Source organism: Phragmites australis, chromosome 2 (assembly GCF_958298935.1).
Source record: "Phragmites australis chromosome 2, lpPhrAust1.1, whole genome shotgun sequence".
In the NCBI taxonomy this organism is placed as follows: Eukaryota; Viridiplantae; Streptophyta; class Magnoliopsida; order Poales; family Poaceae; genus Phragmites; species Phragmites australis.
The window spans coordinates 29769263-29788515 of record NC_084922.1 but is presented as its reverse complement, the minus strand read 5'-3'; the positions used below and the strand labels follow the sequence as shown (position 1 = coordinate 29788515).

General features: G+C 49.4%; 2 protein-coding genes and 1 long non-coding RNA gene across 6 annotated transcripts; 1 reads left to right on the top strand and 2 right to left on the bottom strand.

Annotated features, from left to right (window-relative positions):
* Window positions 1–4777: 4777 nt before the first annotated feature.
* On the bottom strand, window positions 4778–8646 carry LOC133908278 (uncharacterized). Of its 4 annotated transcripts, none has more exons than XR_009908178.1 (5): window positions 7104–8646; window positions 6925–7008; window positions 6717–6805; window positions 6163–6349; window positions 4778–6078 (listed from the first exon to the last, which is right to left on the bottom strand). It is a non-coding gene; the product is annotated as an uncharacterized LOC133908278 (long non-coding RNA). The 4 variants fall into 4 exon arrangements; XR_009908181.1 differs by having other exon boundaries at window positions 6739–6805; XR_009908179.1 differs by lacking the exon at window positions 6163–6349.
* A 661-nt stretch (window positions 8647–9307) lies between these two features.
* LOC133908276 (cytochrome P450 CYP72A616-like) lies at window positions 9308–18614 on the bottom strand. The gene is made up of 5 exons (XM_062350272.1): window positions 18140–18614; window positions 16034–16254; window positions 15697–15941; window positions 10139–10523; window positions 9308–10048 (listed from the first exon to the last, which is right to left on the bottom strand). Exons 1-5 carry the CDS (start codon window positions 18450–18452, stop codon window positions 9620–9622), a joined length of 1593 nt encoding a protein of 530 aa, XP_062206256.1. The 5' UTR covers window positions 18453–18614; the 3' UTR covers window positions 9308–9619.
* Window positions 11326–12384, top strand: LOC133909721 (uncharacterized). The gene has a single exon (XM_062352281.1). It carries the CDS (start codon window positions 11326–11328, stop codon window positions 12382–12384), a length of 1059 nt encoding a protein of 352 aa, XP_062208265.1.
* Window positions 18615–19253: the final 639 nt, after the last annotated feature.

Genomic DNA, 19253 nt, shown 5'->3' with positions numbered 1-19253 from the left:
TCGGGGCCATGAACAGTGGTCCCCGAGTACCTGTAGTTCCCCAAGGACCCGAGAAGAGACATATCCGGGAGAGGGCGCTCGGGGCTATAAACAGTAGTCCCCGAGCACCCAGAGCTCCTCGAGGACCTGAGAAGCCTCTTGCCGGTGGACCCCACAAGGGCTCAGCTGTGAGGTGTCAATTGGTGAGAGACCCGATGCTGCATTTAAGAGGGAGCGTGGCCTGTCACTTACAACCACTCCCCCCACGCCTGTCGTACTGAGTACGTCAGTCCCTGCCACCGCCTGGCGGGAAGGCGTGGGGACATTTAATGCGACGGGTCCCATCGCACGTCACCCTACGCGGCTTGAAGATATCATCGCTGGGCTCGAGGCATATCGCCTGTCACCCTGCTGTGTCAGACCTGCTCTGACCGGGCGGGCATGCAAGGTTGCTCGGTGGCTGCCCGGTGGGCCCCCCTGCTGCACCTGCTAAAGTTGGCGTAATGGGCGACAGGACTGGCCGAGGGCGTATTTTCAACCCCTTGTCACGTCAAACTGCAGCTCCATGATGGTTGCTTTCCATTTATGGCTCATGGGAACTCGTGCCCTCCTTTCTGGGCACGCCAAACCTCTCCGAACAGGATAAAAGGGGGGTACACTCCGGAGAAAGATGAGCCAGAACGAATCGAAGAAGAAGAAGCTCTAGCACACAGTTAGAGGTCGGCACTTGAAGACCGAAGCTCTAGACTTAGACAAAAAAAACCTTGTAATACAGAGATCCAGAGAGAGGCATTCCCAAAGCATTAATAGCATACACACAAGAGTAGGATATTACGCTCCGTGCGGCCCGAACCTGTCTAAAATCCCTCGAGCATTTACTCCCACTAGCAGTCGATCATCCATCCCGCCTACATCTCACATATTCGCATTAAATCCACGTACGAGGTAGATTCAGAATCACCCCCCCCCTCGGCCGAATCTCAAATGGGGTCCCTCAGGATCCCCGCTCGAGGAGTTCATCCTCCGATAGCGACAGAAGGCCTTAAGCATGGCGGCGTTTGGCTACACAAAAAGGAGGTACGGGGGCGGCAACCAGCTACCTTCGAGGGAGTGCTAGGGGTCTGGAGTACGCACCACGCTCGGAGACGGCGACTGACATAGTGGTGGTCGGAAACTCATCGAAGGGGTGGCTACGGTTCTGCTCGGCTCTTGCTCAGACGGTCTCCCGTCAGGCTTCTAGCCAACGGAGAGTGGCACTAGGACGGCAGCGTGGCCCTAGAGCTCCTCGACGGCTTGTGGACAACGGATCAATGACGGTGAGCTACGATGGTGTGCAATGGCAGTGGCGGCAGTGAAAGCAAGGAAAAGGAAAGGAGGGGGGGGGGGCGAGATGCGCTATTTATAGAGGAAGAGAGAGCAGTGAAGCGGTGAGCACGTGACGTCGGGTGGACATCAACGAATAGCGCAGCGGCAAGGCGGTGGGGCGGCACCCATCGTGTTTCCCGTGGTGTGGGCGCTCTGCGCCGTCCACGCACGGGCAGGGCACGAAAGTCACGCTGCATGAGCGCGCGAGCATGGACGGAGAGAGAGCGAGAGAGAAAGGAGAGAGCGGGAGAAGCGGAGGCCGTCCGGGGCGCGCAGGGATATTTCCTGAAGAGGGGAAATGGCGGCCGGTGACGCAGTGAGGCGGAGAGGGAGAAGAAAGAGGAGAGGCACGGTGGGCGAATTTAATCGTCCCCCGTTAGAAGCTAGTGGTACTGAAGGTGATGATAATTTACTTTCTGCAACTACTTTTATTTACATACCATGATATTCGACACATTTATTAATTTAAGGTGCTACTTATATAATGTATGCATATGTTCGATGAAACAATTATATGGTCATGCTCGTATTGTTATTAGTATTTATTTGTTTCCTTGAAAATATCCAAAATATAGTAAAGGTCATGCCAAAACATTTCCTGATCAAACAAAACATAACAAGTCTCATGCCATATTTTTTTCTGATTTTTTTTTTGATATTCCTTGAACTTTACCGAAATTCAAGTAATGTGGTCAGTTACTGCTGTAATACAGTCAATTTATGACCAATTTGTTCGAATTTATGTCAATTTAGTTATCGTTAACATCGATCAATAAATCGTTAAATGCAGTCGGTAACCGTGTAAACCGACCGGTTATCGGTTCGTTGATTAGGTCTGAATTCTCGCCGTCAATAATACCCCTAACCAAGCTTACCTACAAATATTAATATATACAATCTACATTTAATAGCTATCATACCATGTCCGAATTAATATTCACAGTAAACTAGCATTTTCTAAACCTAAATCCTAAGTCATACCGTTATCATACAGTGCTAGTTCCTATGTCACACAATGCTGCCCTACAATTATTACTCTGTACAATCTACATATTCAAAACTACCATACTACAAATAATATTCTGTATTTAATTGCTATCCTACCATATCGTAAGTAATATTGATAATTTTCTACTAAATACAGCATTTTCTAAATCCTAGGTCATACATATCTAAACCCTATGTCATATAGTGCTACTGTACTTATTAACAACAATAAAAAGTATACAAGAACTTACCGAAAAGTGATCTTCAAATCTGCGGATCAAATGCAGTAGGGCTTCGCCGCGCTCTCTTCCTCTCCTCTCCTCCCTCTTCAGAGCTTTCTTTTTTTTTGATTAAAATGAGGATTTACCCTCAATTTTCGCCCTTTTATAGAGAAAGGGGGAGGCGGGCGGGCAGCCATCTCGACGCGGTCGAGCAGGTCGCTGTAGCCCTCTGAGCAGGCGGTTAAACCACCGTTCTCTTAGGAGGCAGTAAGGAGACCTAACCGCCTTCGAGAAGGGCTGCAACCCTCTTAGACGTCTAATTTTACAATTTTTCTAAAAAATTCTATTTATTTAAATTTTTAATTAAAATATATATATAAATAAAAAAACTCGAGGGCCTGCACGTGCAGGGCGTGCCCCCAACCTCCGCGGACCTAGAAAGGCCCGCTCCAGAGCTCGCCAGACCCACCGCAGAGCGGCAGGGCACCTAGCGCGCAGAGCAAGATCCATGGTGGCGCTGCCGGTGATGCACCAACCATCGCCGGCCTGGCTGTCGTCTTTTGTTGATCTGATGTGTGCTCATGAGAAGAAACAAGTGCAAGTGGGTTGATAGCATATGGTGAGATGACGGTTTTGGAGTTTGGTTCCTCTTTCGGTCCAGACATTTTCGTGTCATGTTTCGTCTGTCACATCTGGGAGAAACAACAGACTCCCTCGGTGATCCATCGCTTAGACCGAAAAATACACGGAAGCATGATGCTAGCCAGATAGGCTTGTGAAGCCTCTGGGCTGACACGTCATAAATCCAATTTTAAGAAGTTAGGTCGAAGAACTAGCCCAACGGAATAACCATTCAAGCATGCATGTCCCAGCAATGGCGCGCGTACCTCCATTGCCAATCTACCCCACGGTCAAAATCTTGCATGTTCATGTCAAGTATTTCACATGCAGGTATGAATTGCGGCCTACAGTGTTATCGATGCCCGCAGGCGAACCATGCGGACTCGGATCCTCTGCTTTGGTCACGTCACGTAAAGCTGGACGTCCGCTGTGCCCCTTCCAGTACAGGACGACAGGAAAAACGCTGGAGCAGTTCTCTGTTCTTTAGCATGTCGCCTGCGAGTGGTACGCCGTGGGCCCGCGCCACGGAGGCCTTGGGCCTTACGACGTCGGCCCATTTGAGGGGATCCAGCAGGCCCACTAGAAGGCCTGTCTCTGTCTCACGGTTTCATATTCTAGGACCAAGTGTGTGTATGATAACGATGTGAACTGATTTGTCAGCCTGCCCAGCCAGTGGCAAAGTGCAATCTAGTGCGATGCAGTATTCACTATGGATGACTTCTACAATTATTCCTGTCCCATTTAAAAGCGACACTCCCTTTAGTGTAGCTGTGGTTTACACGTCAGCTGATGGTGAGGTTCGTTTAGACTATACTAGCCAGATTGGCTTGTTATGATTCGTCCATTCATACTATAATGCAAATGGAGGTGCGGGTAGGAAAACGACATGGAGAGATAATTGAATAGTAGCATAATATATACATGTTTATTGTCTAAAATTATTATTTCGTAAGAAACATGTACTTAGTAAGGATTAATACAAGTACTAAATTGAAAAAAATTGAGGTCACAAGGATTTTTTGGTCGGTGATTGGAGTTTCCGGAGGAAGATGTTAGATTTTTCTAGTCTCATATGTACGAGAAAATAAATGAGAGAGGTGCAAAAGGAAAAATTACATACAGAGGTAATTGAATAGCAGCACAGAATATGTGTTTGTGTCTAAAATTATTTTGTAGAAAACAAGTAAAAAGTACTAATCTGAAAGAAAAAAATTGAGATCACGAGAATTTTTTGTTCGACGACTGGAGTTTATCAGTAAGACGCTGGATTTTTCTAATCCCATGTGTTCGAGAGAATAGATGAGCGATTTATATTTTTTGTTATTTTTTATAATAGAATAAATATATTTTTATTTTTAAAAATATCTTGGAACAGTAGATACAGTTGTACACAGCGCTGCTACAATGCGTTGGAACCCACACGTTAGCAATGGTAGCTACAGCGAAGGAGAGACCTGAGAGCTCGCCGATCCCTGGCCTTTATGATATACTAGGACGGCAGGCGCGCTACGCCGCGCCCGTAGCACGCCCGTGCATGTCAGGGTGACAAAGACATAATTTATCAAGGTGAAGCAAAAAAGAAAGTACTAAAATGAACACAAGGCTGTAGGTTTTTTCTTCATGGGCAATTTTTCATTTGTTGAGCGAACCTCTAAGTTGATGCACATTACATTACATATGAGAGAGGGAGGGAGGGACAGAGCAGGACACAAATATATAGCTAATTGTAATGGAACCAATAAGAAACGACCAGGTCATATTGAGCTTATATGTCATAGATTTAATTAAGTTTATACATCATAGATCTGAAAATGCATTGCACATACCAATCGAACGACGGCAATAGGACATACACTTGTTTTGTAGAGCAGACCTCTGGAATAGGCGCATTCGGGTACGATGTACAGGTTGCACTTCCTTGCTAAGTGAGCCTTGTCGTAACCACATCATCTGATCTCCTCGACACATTCAATGCATAGTGATATGTCTAATATCACTGTAGGCCTCAACAATATATTCCGAATTCCAGGCTCCCGATGGATGGACCTTCAAAGTTCTTGATTGTCACACCAGGGAACAGTAGCACAATCGGTTCTCTTGGTCATTTCCCTGAGTTCCTCGACATCAGTTTGAACTTTGAACATGCACACTGGAAAGCATTTGGAAACTGATATGGAGCAGTGCAAGCACAGTAATTGGGCGCATAACCTAACATCGAGATGGGATCCGGAAAGGGCAAAGCAAAAATAGGCTACCAAGGCGGTCAAACATCGTAGGAAAACAAATTAAGTAAATGAGAAATAACTATGTAGCTAACGCTTGGCAATTTTATAGCAAAGAAATACCAAGGAAAAGGATAATCCATCAGTGCAAGTTGTGCCAACGGCGGAGCAGCCTTTGCAATTGCAGGATGGGTCAGTGATGCTAGCTCAAGTGTTAACCCTATTAAAGTTCATCTCACATTAATCTCGAGAAGCATGAACCATATACTGAAAGAGTTTTTTTATATATCAGAGCGAGATGGCAACATTCATATGGAGGAGAATGCAGAATCTGTTTGTGCTAGCAATATTGTGAAACTAAATTCAGAAATAAGTAAGTGCACTATACCAGAAAAACATGGACCGGGACTTCCATGGCTATGATAGAATTAATCTAAAAAGATATAATGTCCCTCTACAGAGAACCATATGAAACACCAGCCCTTTAGATATATTTATGGCCATAGAACCTTGTTATTTCTGGCGATATAAACCCAGATGAAACTCCGGTTGTATCCACAAGCATCAGAAGCTGTATCCGTTCCAGGTGCTGGCCAAAATTCCCAAAGAACACAAACTGAACAGTAGTAGCATCATCTATTCCATATTCTAAAGGATCAACCCATACAACAGGCAAAGGGTACCTACATAAAGAGATTGTAGTATTAGACATGAGTAAGTTAATACACACAAAGACACTTTGTAATCCTTATACATAAGAATCGTACCTAGGTTCAACAGATTTCGCAGGACATCTAGAATAGGCATCTCCAAGAGGATATGATTTTCTTTTGCATCAAGTGCATGTTAAGTACCATGGTATCAAGCCACAACTTATTTTCTTGACATCCAGCAATGGGCCAAAGCAAATTGGATAACTTAGATAATGCTTGCATAAAAAAAATCTTCGAGAACCTAAATTTAATGGAAATGCTTGGGGTAAACTTGGGTAGATGCCATGGAAACATCAGTGATAATACATAGTAACAAATCAAATCAGATCGTTAAGTGTGTTTTAGCTATTCATGTATGAAAATTAGAAATATAGTTGATAAATACATGTGGATCTCTTGCAACTATATTCATGCCTTTAATATTCTTAGTCACAGAATCATGTATGGTGTCGATCTCAAAGAAAGCTAAATGGTAGGGTTCTATCATTAGAGCCCTGGAATAATGGTGTTGACCAGTATCCCTTTGATACAAATTTTGCAAAAAATCTAGATAAAAAATATAATGAATAGGAACAAAATATGAACGTCAGTCCGAAGGAAGTTTTTACCTTGAGTTATCTGAATGCTTACCTTGAAACACTAACTAAGCTGGAAAGGGCACAACTTATCTCCAGGGTTGTTCATATTATCTTCCTAGCTGTATATATGTCATGCAGAATATTGTAACTTACTAAAAGAACAATAAATCGCACTTCAAATTTGAAAATAGCAATTCTGGGAGCTCAATTTGGGAAGCAGAGCAGGGTGAGCGGTCACCTCTTGGCATCCTGGCCGGGGACTCCTCCGTCTCCATCCTGATGCTGGAGTTCATCCGCTCCTGGAGTTGGTCCTCAGCCTTGCCTGTGGCCACACCCATAGCAGCAAGCAACATGAGCAAGGCAGGTCCCAAACACACGACATGGGTCAAGAAAGCAGAGTCGTCACTGGGCACATACCGAAGGGGGTGGCGCAGTATCTAGCCTTGACAATGCTGAGGACACAGAGGGAGTAGCATGGCGTCGATGATGACGCCGTCGCTCACCCGCGGTGGCTCCGCAGCGACGACTTCATCTTACCGTCTCTCTTCCGGCATCTCCTCTTGCTGCCAGCGCCTGCCTCCCCCTCCTCGGCCCAGATCTGGCGTCACTGCCTACTCTCCTTGCCCAAAGCAGCCCCCTTTCATTTCTCTTCTCTTCGGAAGGAAAGGAGAGAGGAGAGGGAGCGAGCTGGCTGGCTGGGAATGGGAAGGAAGACTGGAGATGCTATGCTTCGCTCGAGTGTTCATCGTGTCTGGGCTGTAACACCCTCCATGCGCTGACCAATCCAAATCGAGAGAGAGAGAGGGCGACGACGGCCGGCATTTGAGAGCTCGCCGGTGGCAAGCTGGGCCGCGGCTTGGCCAGCGGTGGGCAACAGGAGTTTCAGCGCACGATGGGGAATTGGTCAGGCGACGAACCTGTCCACCGCGCTCGCTGGGTGCTACAGCTGTACCAGCTCGGTGACCTCCTCAGCAGTCGCGGCCGTCAGCGACGACGCGCACGGTCTCTCTGGTGGTGCGACGCGCGGCTTCCCCTCAAACCGCACATGCACTTGGCGTAGCAACTCATCGACAGGGCTCGAGACGTCCGGGTCGGAGGCGCTAAAGGCTGCGGTGGCGGCGAAGGAGGCAGATCTCGCGGCGGCGAGTGGAGCCGACGTAGTCGGACGTGATGGCTGGGACGACAAGTGGAGCCAACGGCGCCAAACGTGATTGCTGGGTCACTGGAGCGGAGGGGGCGAGGGTAACAGCATGGTCGCCGTAGCGGATTCCTTCCGCGTTAATAGTCCGCCGAAGCGGACGGACTGCTGAGTAGGCGCGTGGTGGCACCGACCTTGACCTTGAGCACCTTGAGGGCCTCAACGACCATGTCCACCTCGGCCTTGGAAGCGCCACTGCCGGCCTTGAGCGCCCGCACGGCCTCGGCCTGCCGTTGGTTCCTAGGCAGAGTGGACTCCGCTGGTTCCTGGGCGGTTGCAGTGGTTTTGGACGACGGTGTTGGGTCCTCACCAGTGGGCACCGCCCAGCACTGGACGCCGCGTTGTGGAGTGCTGGTCCGCCGCGTCCTCTCGCTCCTCCCGTGCTCAGATCTGTTCAACAGTGCCCTTATCGACTGCCGGCACCGCTCCGGCGAGCTCGAGAAGGGATGTCACAGTCCGGCACTTCTTGGTGACCTCGGCGACCTCGGATGAGGGGCGACGGGGCTGGGCAGGGGCGGTGGGCCGCCAGGGTGGGGCACGAGGAGACGGCGATGCGCGGGGGCGAGAGGAGGTGGGATGAGGAGCGGAGGCTGGGGCTGGCGCGGGAAGAGGGGAGGCAGCCGGCGAGGCGTGATAGGGGCAGCGGCTCGGAGGAGGGGCGACGGGGCAGGGCGGGGGCGGTGGGCCGGCAGGAGAGGAGCGGCGCTCGATTTCTTCCGTGGAGACCGGTCGGAGACCGGATAAGAACGCGGGGCTGGGGCTCGATTTTTCCGTGGAGACCGATGACCACCGTCGTTTCGCGGGGCACGCGGCGCGTCGTGAGACGCGCACGCTGGACGCGTGGAGGGAGCCACGGGGCTCGTTTCCTTCGACCGCGTCCGTTCGATCGCGGCTGCGGGGACACGTGTCGCGGGGAGGCGCCTGAGGCCTCGGATGGTCTCCGTTTCCTTCCGCGATATGAAGTAGTATATATATATAAGTAGGATATACGTGCAGAGTTAACGCATACACGCGGAATTTGTCCCATCATACAGCACTAACGACAAGGGTAGCTGATTACCTGCGTGCGCGTATGCGTAGGCGGTCTCATATTTTTTTGGATAGAACCAGGGCCTATTGTGGTTGTTAAATGTACGGATGGGCATGATCCATTTTTTATTCACTCTAGTTCAATTTAACTAATTAACCAGACAATATACGATAATTTTTTAATTAATTAATTAAGTTGAACTAAAATAAATCATTCATATTTATATCTAATTAGACACCACGTGAATATGACCATACGATCGTAACTCAAATGGGGCCTGTGAATTCAACGAGCATTTATTTTCTTGTTTGAGGACCAATTCAATATGACCCCAGTTACTTGTAGTCATGATCCTGACCAGTGCATACTGAAAACAGGGACTTGCTGCGGATCTGAAGTCTTGACTGGTAACTAAGTCATCGACACGTTTAACCTTACAATATTCACAACCGTGACTTGCAAGGATAGGTACTGTTACTTGCTTCCGCGGAGAGAGGCGGAGCATTCTTACAGTCCAACAAATTTTTTTATTTTATAGTATATTTTTTATATTTTATAATAATTTTTAAATTTTATTAATTCAACCTCTTATATTTTATTAATTCAGACTCTTATTATCAAACCTATTTAACTTTACCGGCCCCTTCGCCCAAGCTCCACTGATTATGCTGTACATGCAGGTTAACACATCCAAGTGCAGGCAGCTCAGGGAAGCCTCCTGAGCATGACCTGCGCGCCATGCTCCGGCTGCAGCATGCCGACGGGGAACGGCGCGTGCGTGTAGGCCGACGAGAGATCGAACGCGAAGCGCTGCAGGATCATGGCGAGCCCCATCTTGGCCTCGAGCAGCGCGAAGTTCTGGCCGATGCAGGTGCGCGGCCCCCAGCCGAAGGGGAAGAACGCCGGCACGTCCTTGGACGCCTTGGAGATCCCCTCCGCGAACCTCTCCGGCCTGAACTCGCTGGCGTCGGGACCCCACACGTCCTTGTCGTGGTGAATGCACAGCAGAGGAAGCATCAGCACCACGCCCGCCGGGTACCTGAAGCCGCCGAGCTCCATCGGCTTGTAAGTGCGGCGTTGGAGCGCCGTCAGCGGCGTGTACAGCCGCAGCACCTCGTACAGCACCATCGTTACCTGCAATTTGATCGCAATCACAATTCACAAGAGGCGGGCATTAAGATCGTTCAGAAACTGCGGATGAAATGAGCCTTCACATGTACTTACGATTCTCAGGCGGCTAAGGCCGTCGTAGTCCGGCGTTCTGGCGCCGAATACGTGAAGCACCTCCTCCCTCGCGCGGTCCTGCCACTCCGGGTGCATGCAGAGCACGATCATCGTCCACGTGAGCAGCACTGACGTGGTCTCCATGCCGGCGAAGTAGAACAGCTTGCACTCCCCGATCACGTCATCAGTGGTGATTCCGGCTTTCGAGTTGCCGGCACCCCGGCGGTGCTCCATGTTCGATTCCAGCAGCACGCCAAGAAGATCATCGCTAGTCGCCTTGCCGGTTCTCAAGCCGTTCTCTCTCTTCGCGATGATGCCCTTCAGGAGCCCTTCGATCTCTGATTGAATCTGCTTCATCCTTCGGTTGGTTTTGGTAGGCAGGTAGCTGCACGAAATGCTTTAGTGCTACCGTACGAGGAATGCCAATTGCTGCGTGTGTTAGTCTTATCCCTGGTTGCGGCCCTTCAGCGCTCGCCTTGCTACAATTGGGGTCATCAGGAGCGCGTCATCAGGAGCGCGTCGTCAGGAGGCGAGCGCGTCTTTAGGCAGTACGTGCGTGCGTGAGTTGTAACGTGCGATGTATGGTTTGTTTCCTGTTTTTGTGGTTCGTGGGATGGCACGAACTAAGTCAGAGTCCAGCTATAAGTGGCTGTTAGCTTTTCAGTTGTAAGCACGAAGGTTGTTCAGAGTGAATAACAGAAGTAGCAAAAACCTCGCGTGTTCTTGTTCGTCCAGTTCGTGAGTGTGTGTGTGTGCGATCCAATTTTCGTTTTCCAACATTTGGTACCAGAGCCTGGTTGTGCATGCCCAAATACCCACGATTCAGCTCGATGTCGATCGTCACGACGGGCGGAGTGCAGCGGGAGGGCGGCGGCAGGCTGTTCCAATACCCGCAGCTCACGGCGACGAATTACACCAGCTGGTGCATCCGGGTGCAAGCCATGATGGAGGCGGAGGAAGTCTGGGAGGCAATCGAGCCGGCGACCGGGGCGACCGTCGACACGAAGAAGGACAAGAAGGCGCGGTCGCACCTTCTCCAAGTTCTCCCGGAGGATCTGCTGCTGCAGGTGGCGAGCAAGAAGACAGCGAAAGATGTCTGGGACTGCCTCAAGACGCGGTTCGTCGGCGCAGATCGCGTCAAGGAGGCACGGTTGCAGACACTGAAGGGCGAGTTTGATGCGCTGCGCATGAAGGAAGGGGAGACCCTCGATCAGCTCGCCGGGAGGATCTCGGCGATGTCGATCCGCTATGCCAATCTCGGCGGATTATTGGAAAACGCGGCGTTGGTGAAGAAGCTGCTTGACTCCGTGCCGGATCGCTTCATCCACTGCATCGCCGGCATGGAGCAATTTTGTGATCTGAAGACGATGGCGTTCGAGGAGGCTGTGGGCCGGTTGAAGGCCTACGACGAGCGCACAAATCGTGCGTCCGGCGGCGGCAGCGTCGACGGCCAGCTGCTCCTCACTCGAGCCGAATGGGAGGCGCGGCAGAAGAAGGAGGCAGGAGAGTCCTCAGGAAAGGGCAGATCATCCGATGGCGGCGGTCGCGGCCGGGGCGGTCGCGGGCGCGGCAGAGGCCGTGGCCGTGGCGGACGTGGCGAGTCACCGACCAAGGGTGGCTCTGGTGGCTCTGGCAATAAGTCGCGTGACAAGAGCCACATTCAATGTTTCAACTGTGAGAAGTATGGCCACTACGCCAGCGAGTGCAAGGCGCCGAAGAAGGAGTCCGAGGCGCACTTGGCGAAGGCCGACGATACCGAGCCCGCGCTGCTACTCGCTGAGACCGAGGAGATCGGGCCAGCGCGCCTTGGACAACAGGAGGCCGCGTACCTTAGTGAGGATGGTGTGTTTCCGGAGCTGCAGCACATGGAGCACACCGTGGCTGCCGCCGAGATGTGGTACTTGGACAATGGCGCAAGCAATCACATGACTGGCGACAGGCTAAAATTCTACGAGCTTGATGAAGATGTCACAGGCAATGTCAAGTTTGGAGATGGCTCCCGGGTGAAAATTATGGGAAAGGGTTCCATCCTTTTCGCTTGCAAAAATGGAGAACAGTGGTTGTTACATGAGGTATATTACATTCCGAGCTTGTGCAGTAACCTGGTTAGTCTAGGGCAACTCGCAGAGACGGGACACCGGGTTGTGATGGATGGCAATGAACTGGAGGTGTTCCAGAAGGATCCATTTCGCCTGATCATGAAGGTAAAGCGTGCTGCAAACCGTCTTTACCGTATTGAGCTATAGCTTGCCAGCCCAGTGTGCTTGTTGGCAAGTATGGAGGATCCAGCATGGCTTTGGCACGCACGCCTTGGCCATGTAAATTTCCAGGCATTGAAGATGCTGAGCAGCAAAGGCATGGTGGCTGGAGTACCGCCGATCTCGCGCCCCAACCAGTTGTGCCATGGGTGCTTAGTGGCAAAGCAAGCAAGGAGGCCATTCCCATTGATGGCGCAGTTCAGAGCGGAGGAGCCGCTGGAGTTACTGCACGCTGATTTGTGCGGACCAATCAAGCCATCAACAGCCGCTGGTAATCGGTATTTCATGCTAATCGTAGATGATTTCTCACGCTGGATGTGGGTCTTCATACTGAAGTCAAAGGACCAGACATGCTCAGAGTTCATTAAGTTCAAAGCACAGGCTGAGAATGCCTGTGGTCGACGCGTCAAGACCGTAAGAACTGACCGAGGTGGTGAGTTCTTGTCTGTTGCATTCGCTGAAGTATGCGAGCAGGCAGGCATCACAAGACACTATACCGCGCCGTATACGCCGCAGCAAAATGGCGTGGTGGAGCGCCGGAACAGGACGGTCATGGCGATGGCACGATCACTCTTGAAGAGCATGAATGTCCCGGGGAGATTCTGGGGCGAGGCGGTGCGGCATGCGGTGCATCTTTTGAACCGCCTGCCGACGAAGGCCATGGGGGAGCGCACTCCGTTTGAAGCATGGAACGGGAGGAAGCCACAGCTTGCGCATCTACGGGTGTTCGGGTGTGTGGCACATGTCAAGGCTGTGGCACCGCATTTAAAGAAACTTGATGATCGGAGCAAGCAAATGGTGTACCTAGGCGTTGAAGATGGCTGCAAAGCGCATCGCCTGTTCGATCCACGTCACGGCAAGATAGTTGTAAGTCGTGATGTAATCTTTGAAGAAAACTTGAAGTGGAGGTGGTCTGCAGATGTTGGTGGTGATGAACCCACTGAGTTCTCAGTCGAGGAACCAGACTACAACGAGCTAAATACTGGTGAAACTGCATCGAGCTCCGGAGTTCTGGCAGGTGGTCAGACTCCTGTGATGCCAGCGTCGCCGAGCGCGATCCCCGTGCTCTCATCCTCGACACGCTCCACTGGAGACGACAGATCGCCGGTGTCATTGAGCCCGGAGACCTCATCATCGATTCCCGACAGTGCCAGAGTGGCATTGTATAGGGACCCCCCTGCAGCACATGAGGGAGATGTTCCTGCGGCACCGGCTACCACGTCGCCATTATCTTCCGGGCATGACAACACTGAGGAAGGTCCAATCCGCTACAGGTTGCTCACCGACATTATGCGAGAAACACCTGTGGTGGAGTTGAACTATGATGACACCGACGATGAAGCTTTGCTTGCTCATACGGGGGAGCCGTCAAGTTATCAAGAAGCTGCAGGACAGCCAGCTTGGGAAGAAGCCATGAGGAAGGAGATTGAGTCCATTGAAAGAAATACAACATGGACACTGACTACACTCCCACCCGGGCAGAAACCCATTGGACTTAAGTGGGTTTACAAGCTTAAGAGGAACTCAGGTGGTGAGATTGTCAAACACAAAGCAAGATTGGTTGCAAAGGGCTACGTCCAGAAGCATGGGATTGATTTTGATGAAGTATTTGCACCGGTGGCCAGACTTGACACCGTGCGAATGCTGCTGGCCTTGGCTGCTAATCATGGGTGGCAGGTTCACCATCTCGATGTAAAATCAGCCTTCCTCAATGGTGAGTTGAAAGAGGAGGTATATGTATCCCAGCCAGAAGGTTTCATGGTGAAGGACAAGCCGCACATGGTGCTCAAGCTCAGTAAAGCTTTGTACGGACTCCGGCAAGCGCCACGTGCGTGGAATACGCGTCTTGATCGGAGTATGAAGGAACTTGGATTCACTAGATGTGCACAAGAGCAAGCAGTGTACAAGGGAGGGAAGGAAGGCACTGAAATTATTGTGGGAATTTATGTTGATGATCTAATTGTCACCAGTGCAAATCCCTCCATGATCAAAAAGTTCAAGGAGCAGATGATGACTGAGTTTGAGATGAGTGATCTTGGGTTACTCACCTACTACCTTGGGATAGAGGTAGAGCAGCAGGAAGAAGGGATCATCATCAAACAGTCTGCCTATGCCAAGAAGATACTAGATCAATTCAGCATGACAGACTGCAATCCAGTAAAAATTCCCATGGAGCCTAAGCTGCAGCTGCACAAGGACACTGAGGGAGAAGGTGTTGACGTCACTGAGTATCGACGTGTGATTGGGTGTTTGAGGTATCTTCTTCACACCAGGCCGGATCTTTCATTTGCCGTTGGAGTAGCAAGTAGATTCATGGACAGGCCAACTGTGTTGCACCAGAAAACAGTGAAGCATATACTGAGATATTTGAAAGGCACGGTCCATTATGGTCTGGTGTACCTCAAGCAAGGAAATGAAGAAGTAATCACGGGCTACTCGGACAGTGATCTAGCGGGAGATGTTGTAGACAGAAAAAGCACAGGAGGCATGGCATTTTATCTCAATGACAGCCTGATTTCATGGAATTCACAAAAGCAAAAGACAGTAGCGCTATCTTCTTGTGAAGCTGAATTCATGGCCGCAGCAGTTGCAGCATGTCATGCCTTGTGGCTCAGAAGTTTACTCGCAGAGCTGACCGGGAAGAAGCTCAAAACAGTGAAGCTGTTTGTTGACAACAAATTTGCCATAGCTCTGATGAAGAACCCAGTCTTCCATGGACGCAGCAAGCATATTGACACGAAGTATCACTTCATCCGTGACTGCGTTGAGAAAGGAGAGATCGCTGTGGAGTTTGTTTGAACAGATGAGCAGAAGGCAGATGCCTTGACAAAGGCCCTGCCAGTGGTAAAACTAGCGCCAATGCGGCACCAACTTGGTGTTCGAGATTTTGGGCCACACCAGGTTTAAGGGGGAGTTTGTTAGTCTTATCCCTGGTTGCGGCCCTTCAGCGCTCGCCTTGCTACAATTGGGGTCATCAGGAGCGCGTCATCAGGAGCGCGTCGTCAGGAGGCGAGCGCGTCTTTAGGCAGTACGTGCGTGCGTGAGTTGTAACGTGCGATGTATGGTTTGTTTCCTGTTTTTGTGGTTCGTGGGATGGCACGAACTAAGTCAGAGTCCAGCTATAAGTGGCTGTTAGCTTTTCAGTTGTAAGCACGAAGGTTGTTCAGAGTGAATAACAGAAGTAGCAAAAACCTCGCGTGTTCTTGTTCGTCCAGTTCGTGAGTGTGTGTGTGTGCGATCCAATTTTCGTTTTCCAACAGCGTGACTGACATAGGCAAGCAGGAGTAAGAAAGAACTCACAAGTATCCAGGGATATGCATCTTGCTCATAGACTGCACGACGAGCTTAAGCTGCTCCCCCTGAAGCTGGAAAATCCTCCTGCCTTCGAGGTAGCTGCTGCCGAATGCGGCGCGGGAGATGACATCCCCTGTCAGGTTCTGCATCTCGGGCCAAACATCCACCTCGCATGCCTGTCCATCCGTAACCAAACCCTCCCACCTCTTCACTAAATCCGTGCAACATGCGGCAAAAGCCGGCAACATTCGCTGAAAATCAAAGATAGGTCATTGTCATATTCTGTACTAGGAATTCAGATTTCCATGCAATTGCATTGCCAAATTCAGGCATGTCAGGTCACCTTCAGTTTCTCGAGATGGAATGCGGGGTTGATGATCCTCCTGTGCTTGGCCCATTTCTCGCCATCGTGGCTGCCCACGCCGTTGTGCAGCCTCCTCTGAAGACTACCAAACTTGAGCTTCTCGAAGTGACCGAACTTGTTTGACAGAACTTCTCTCACCAGCTCGGGCTTGGTTATGGTCACCCTGGGCACCGGCCCGAGCCAGGTGATCGACGTTTTACCTGTCATTGTCAATCAATATCCGGTCATGCTTGTTAGTGTGTCGTGTGTTGACTTGTTGTGCCACTATTTCATTTTCTTTGGGGACTGCTGTCGCAAATTGAATAAGCGAAGAGTGACCAATGAAACAAGAATTGTCGGACTTGAACTCTGGTCACAACAAGGTGAGTACATTTTTATTGGAACTGTTATAAATATCCAATAGGGAATAGGTGGTCCATGTTAGATATATGGGCTTAACATATTATATTTAAGAAGAATTCTAAACAAATCTTGCTAGATGAGGAGAGCCAATTGGGCTCTCTCTCAAAAGCAATGAAATCATTATCCACTTTGCCCAAATTCATACCAAGTAAAGGAACCAAACATGTTTATTTGTCCTCTAGCCTTGCTAGTGAAGGGTAGACAAAGGAATCAAACATATCCTAAATGGAGATGAGGGTGTATTTTTAGCTCCACATTGCTAGTAAAGTTGGATGAAGACCAAATTAAAAGGAGTTATCTCCTTTACCCATTTAGTATGTGTGGATGAGAGAATTAGCAGAACACACGCGTGCTCGTCTCGTCATGGCCGGAGCGAAGGGTGCCCGACATCTGCGTGAATGGTCCATAAAAATTGGGTCCAGTAGCTTGCGCATGTGCGGCCTCCTTTTTGCAGTTTATTCTTTTACTTTATGGACAAACGAATGTATATGAAAACTATGTCGGTTAAAAATCCGATCATGGCATGTCTTAACCATATAGTCTTCTCTACATATACCTGTCGGTCACCGTCACAAAAGATATACGCAATTAGGAGTTTGTATCTCTCTGTTGTGCCACCACACAACGGCGTGGGTGTGGGAGGCGTGATCGGAGAAGGATACAGTGGAGGTGGCGATGGAGTGGCTAGAGGGGGAGAAGCATCGTGTGGATCCATGGTTGGAGTAGCGGTGGCGACAATAAAAGGGATAGGGTGAGAGTGAGAGAGAGGGATTGATTGAGAGCAATGAGAGTGATCGAGAGCACACGATTTTAAAGTTGCTTCGGAGAAACCAAGTAGTCAGGGGCAGGAAGTGATATGAATTTTTGAGTATCACTGCCAGTTTATAAATATAACCGGTCATGATAGCTATTATCACTGTCAGTTATTAAAGAAACATCTTTTGATGAATTATCTCTGTCAGTTCTAGCGAAGAATGGGCTGTGATAATTTGAATATCACTGATGGTTCGTGTATCACTATCGCTGCCAGTTCTTGATGGTTTAGTTTTTATATGCGTCTGGAGCTTACAAACTAACAGTGATACTTTATCGTTGTCATTATTTTTGAACCAGCAGTGAAAACAGGCATGTATGACTCTTTCTGTAGTAGTGATGATTAATCTTATTTTAATCATGGTGAGCAATACTCTGTGTTCATATTATAGAGTATATTAAACATGTGTAGTTCTGTTACATATGTGTCTAGGTTATATATACTTATGTTACACAATAATGATAGTATATTCGTTTCTGTTATGATTTATTTAAAAATTAAATTAAACCTAAAAGTACGTATGTATCCAACAGAACGTGCTACCTGGAAGTTTCCTGCTATTAGTACTATTCTTACAGAAGCTCTTGTCTTAGATATTTCAAGAGAAGTGGAAAAACTGGCTCAAAGAACTCTGAAGATCTGAAAATATAAGATAACTTTGGGAGGCGGCTTAACTGAAATACTGGTGTCTTTCTTCAAGTGACACACTCGTTTTATTGTTACGAGGAGCAGGAACGTTCAAATGTTCAGTCCGAGAAAAGAATTTCGGTCAAACAAAAATATCAAAACCTGTTCCTTTAGATAGCATAATGATTAAGCACAGCAAGATCACGTATACCCCCAAGAAGGATACCAAGAAAGAAACGTACCGTGCTCCTTCATGGCCTGATGGAACAGCGGCATCGTCCTGGGCACGATGTCGTGGCAGCCCAGCGGGATGGGCCGGGACCTGGCTTCCCGGTTGAGCCGCTCGGTCAACGGCGCGTCCCCTGCGACGGAGCGGTACGCCGTGCCGCGGAGGCCCTGCGACCGGAGCGCCCGGTCCAGTCGCCGCGGCCGCCACCATGCCCACTCCAGCGCGCGCACGGCGCACCAGGCCAGGGCCGCCAACAGCAGCAGCTGCTTCCACGGGAAAGCCGCCTGCGACTCGCCGCCGAGCCACCCCATCACGCTGGCCCCCATGGCCGTGTTGGCTGTGGCTGTGCCGCGGCCTGTGGGGTGCTGGCTAGCTAGCGTCTAGCGCACGGGATTCTTTTGGGCGCAGGAGCCGTGTGCGCTCTGCAGCTGACTGGGGAATCGAATGATTTTTTTTTTCTTTCTAGCCCGGGCCGATCAAGTGGGAGTGCGAGTGGTAGCTGCCACCATACGTACGCTTTTATAGAATTGTTGGGTTGCTTTAGAGTTTCGATCGTCCGCATACTTTTCTTTTCTCCGTTCGAGTTTAGTTCTGGCATATTCTCGCTATTTCTGCTATGGCTCTACGTATAGTTTTATAAACAGGGACACGCCCTACTAATTATATTATTTAAAAAATACGTAGTGTGAGAAACTAAATGTTTGTATGCGATAAGGTAGTGATAATATTTGATATGTATTGAATTTGGTTAGCATGTGTTTGTGGATATTTGTTTTTTTCATGTTTAACTCGAGTTGATAGTATTTGAAATTAGCGAATTCTTCACTGTACACAAAAATTACACACCGGAAGTTTTGGTATAAACATCGGATGTTCCGATATTCATCGGAAGTTCTGGTGTGGGCAGTGTGTATTCGCCGAACTATTTCTTGCAGAGAACAATTCTTCGGACGAAATTAAAGATCAATGCACCGGAAGGTATTACCGAAGCATTTTCAGTGCTAAAGCAAAAATGAAAGTAAACACCGGATGTCCAGTGATGAACTTTAAGAGCGTTGGAGTATTTTCTGCAGAGAGGAGATTTTTGGCACCAAGTTTGATTATGTACGCCAGATAGGCCGGTGCTA

Excerpts from the sequence above, each read along its gene's own strand:
- LOC133909721 (XM_062352281.1), top strand. The coding sequence starts at position 11,326 with ATGAAGGAAGGGGAGACCCTCGATCAGCTCGCCGGGAGGATCTCGGCG.
- LOC133908276 (XM_062350272.1), bottom strand. The coding sequence starts at position 18,452 with ATGGGGGCCAGCGTGATGGGGTGGCTCGGCGGCGAGTCGCAGGCGGCT. Across the intron at positions 15,942-16,033 it reads TCCATCTCGAGAAACTGAAG|CGAATGTTGCCGGCTTTTGC; the intron begins GTGACCTGACAT and ends TTTGATTTTCAG. Across the intron at positions 10,049-10,138 it reads GCCTTAGCCGCCTGAGAATC|GTAACGATGGTGCTGTACGA; the intron begins GTAAGTACATGT and ends ATCAAATTGCAG.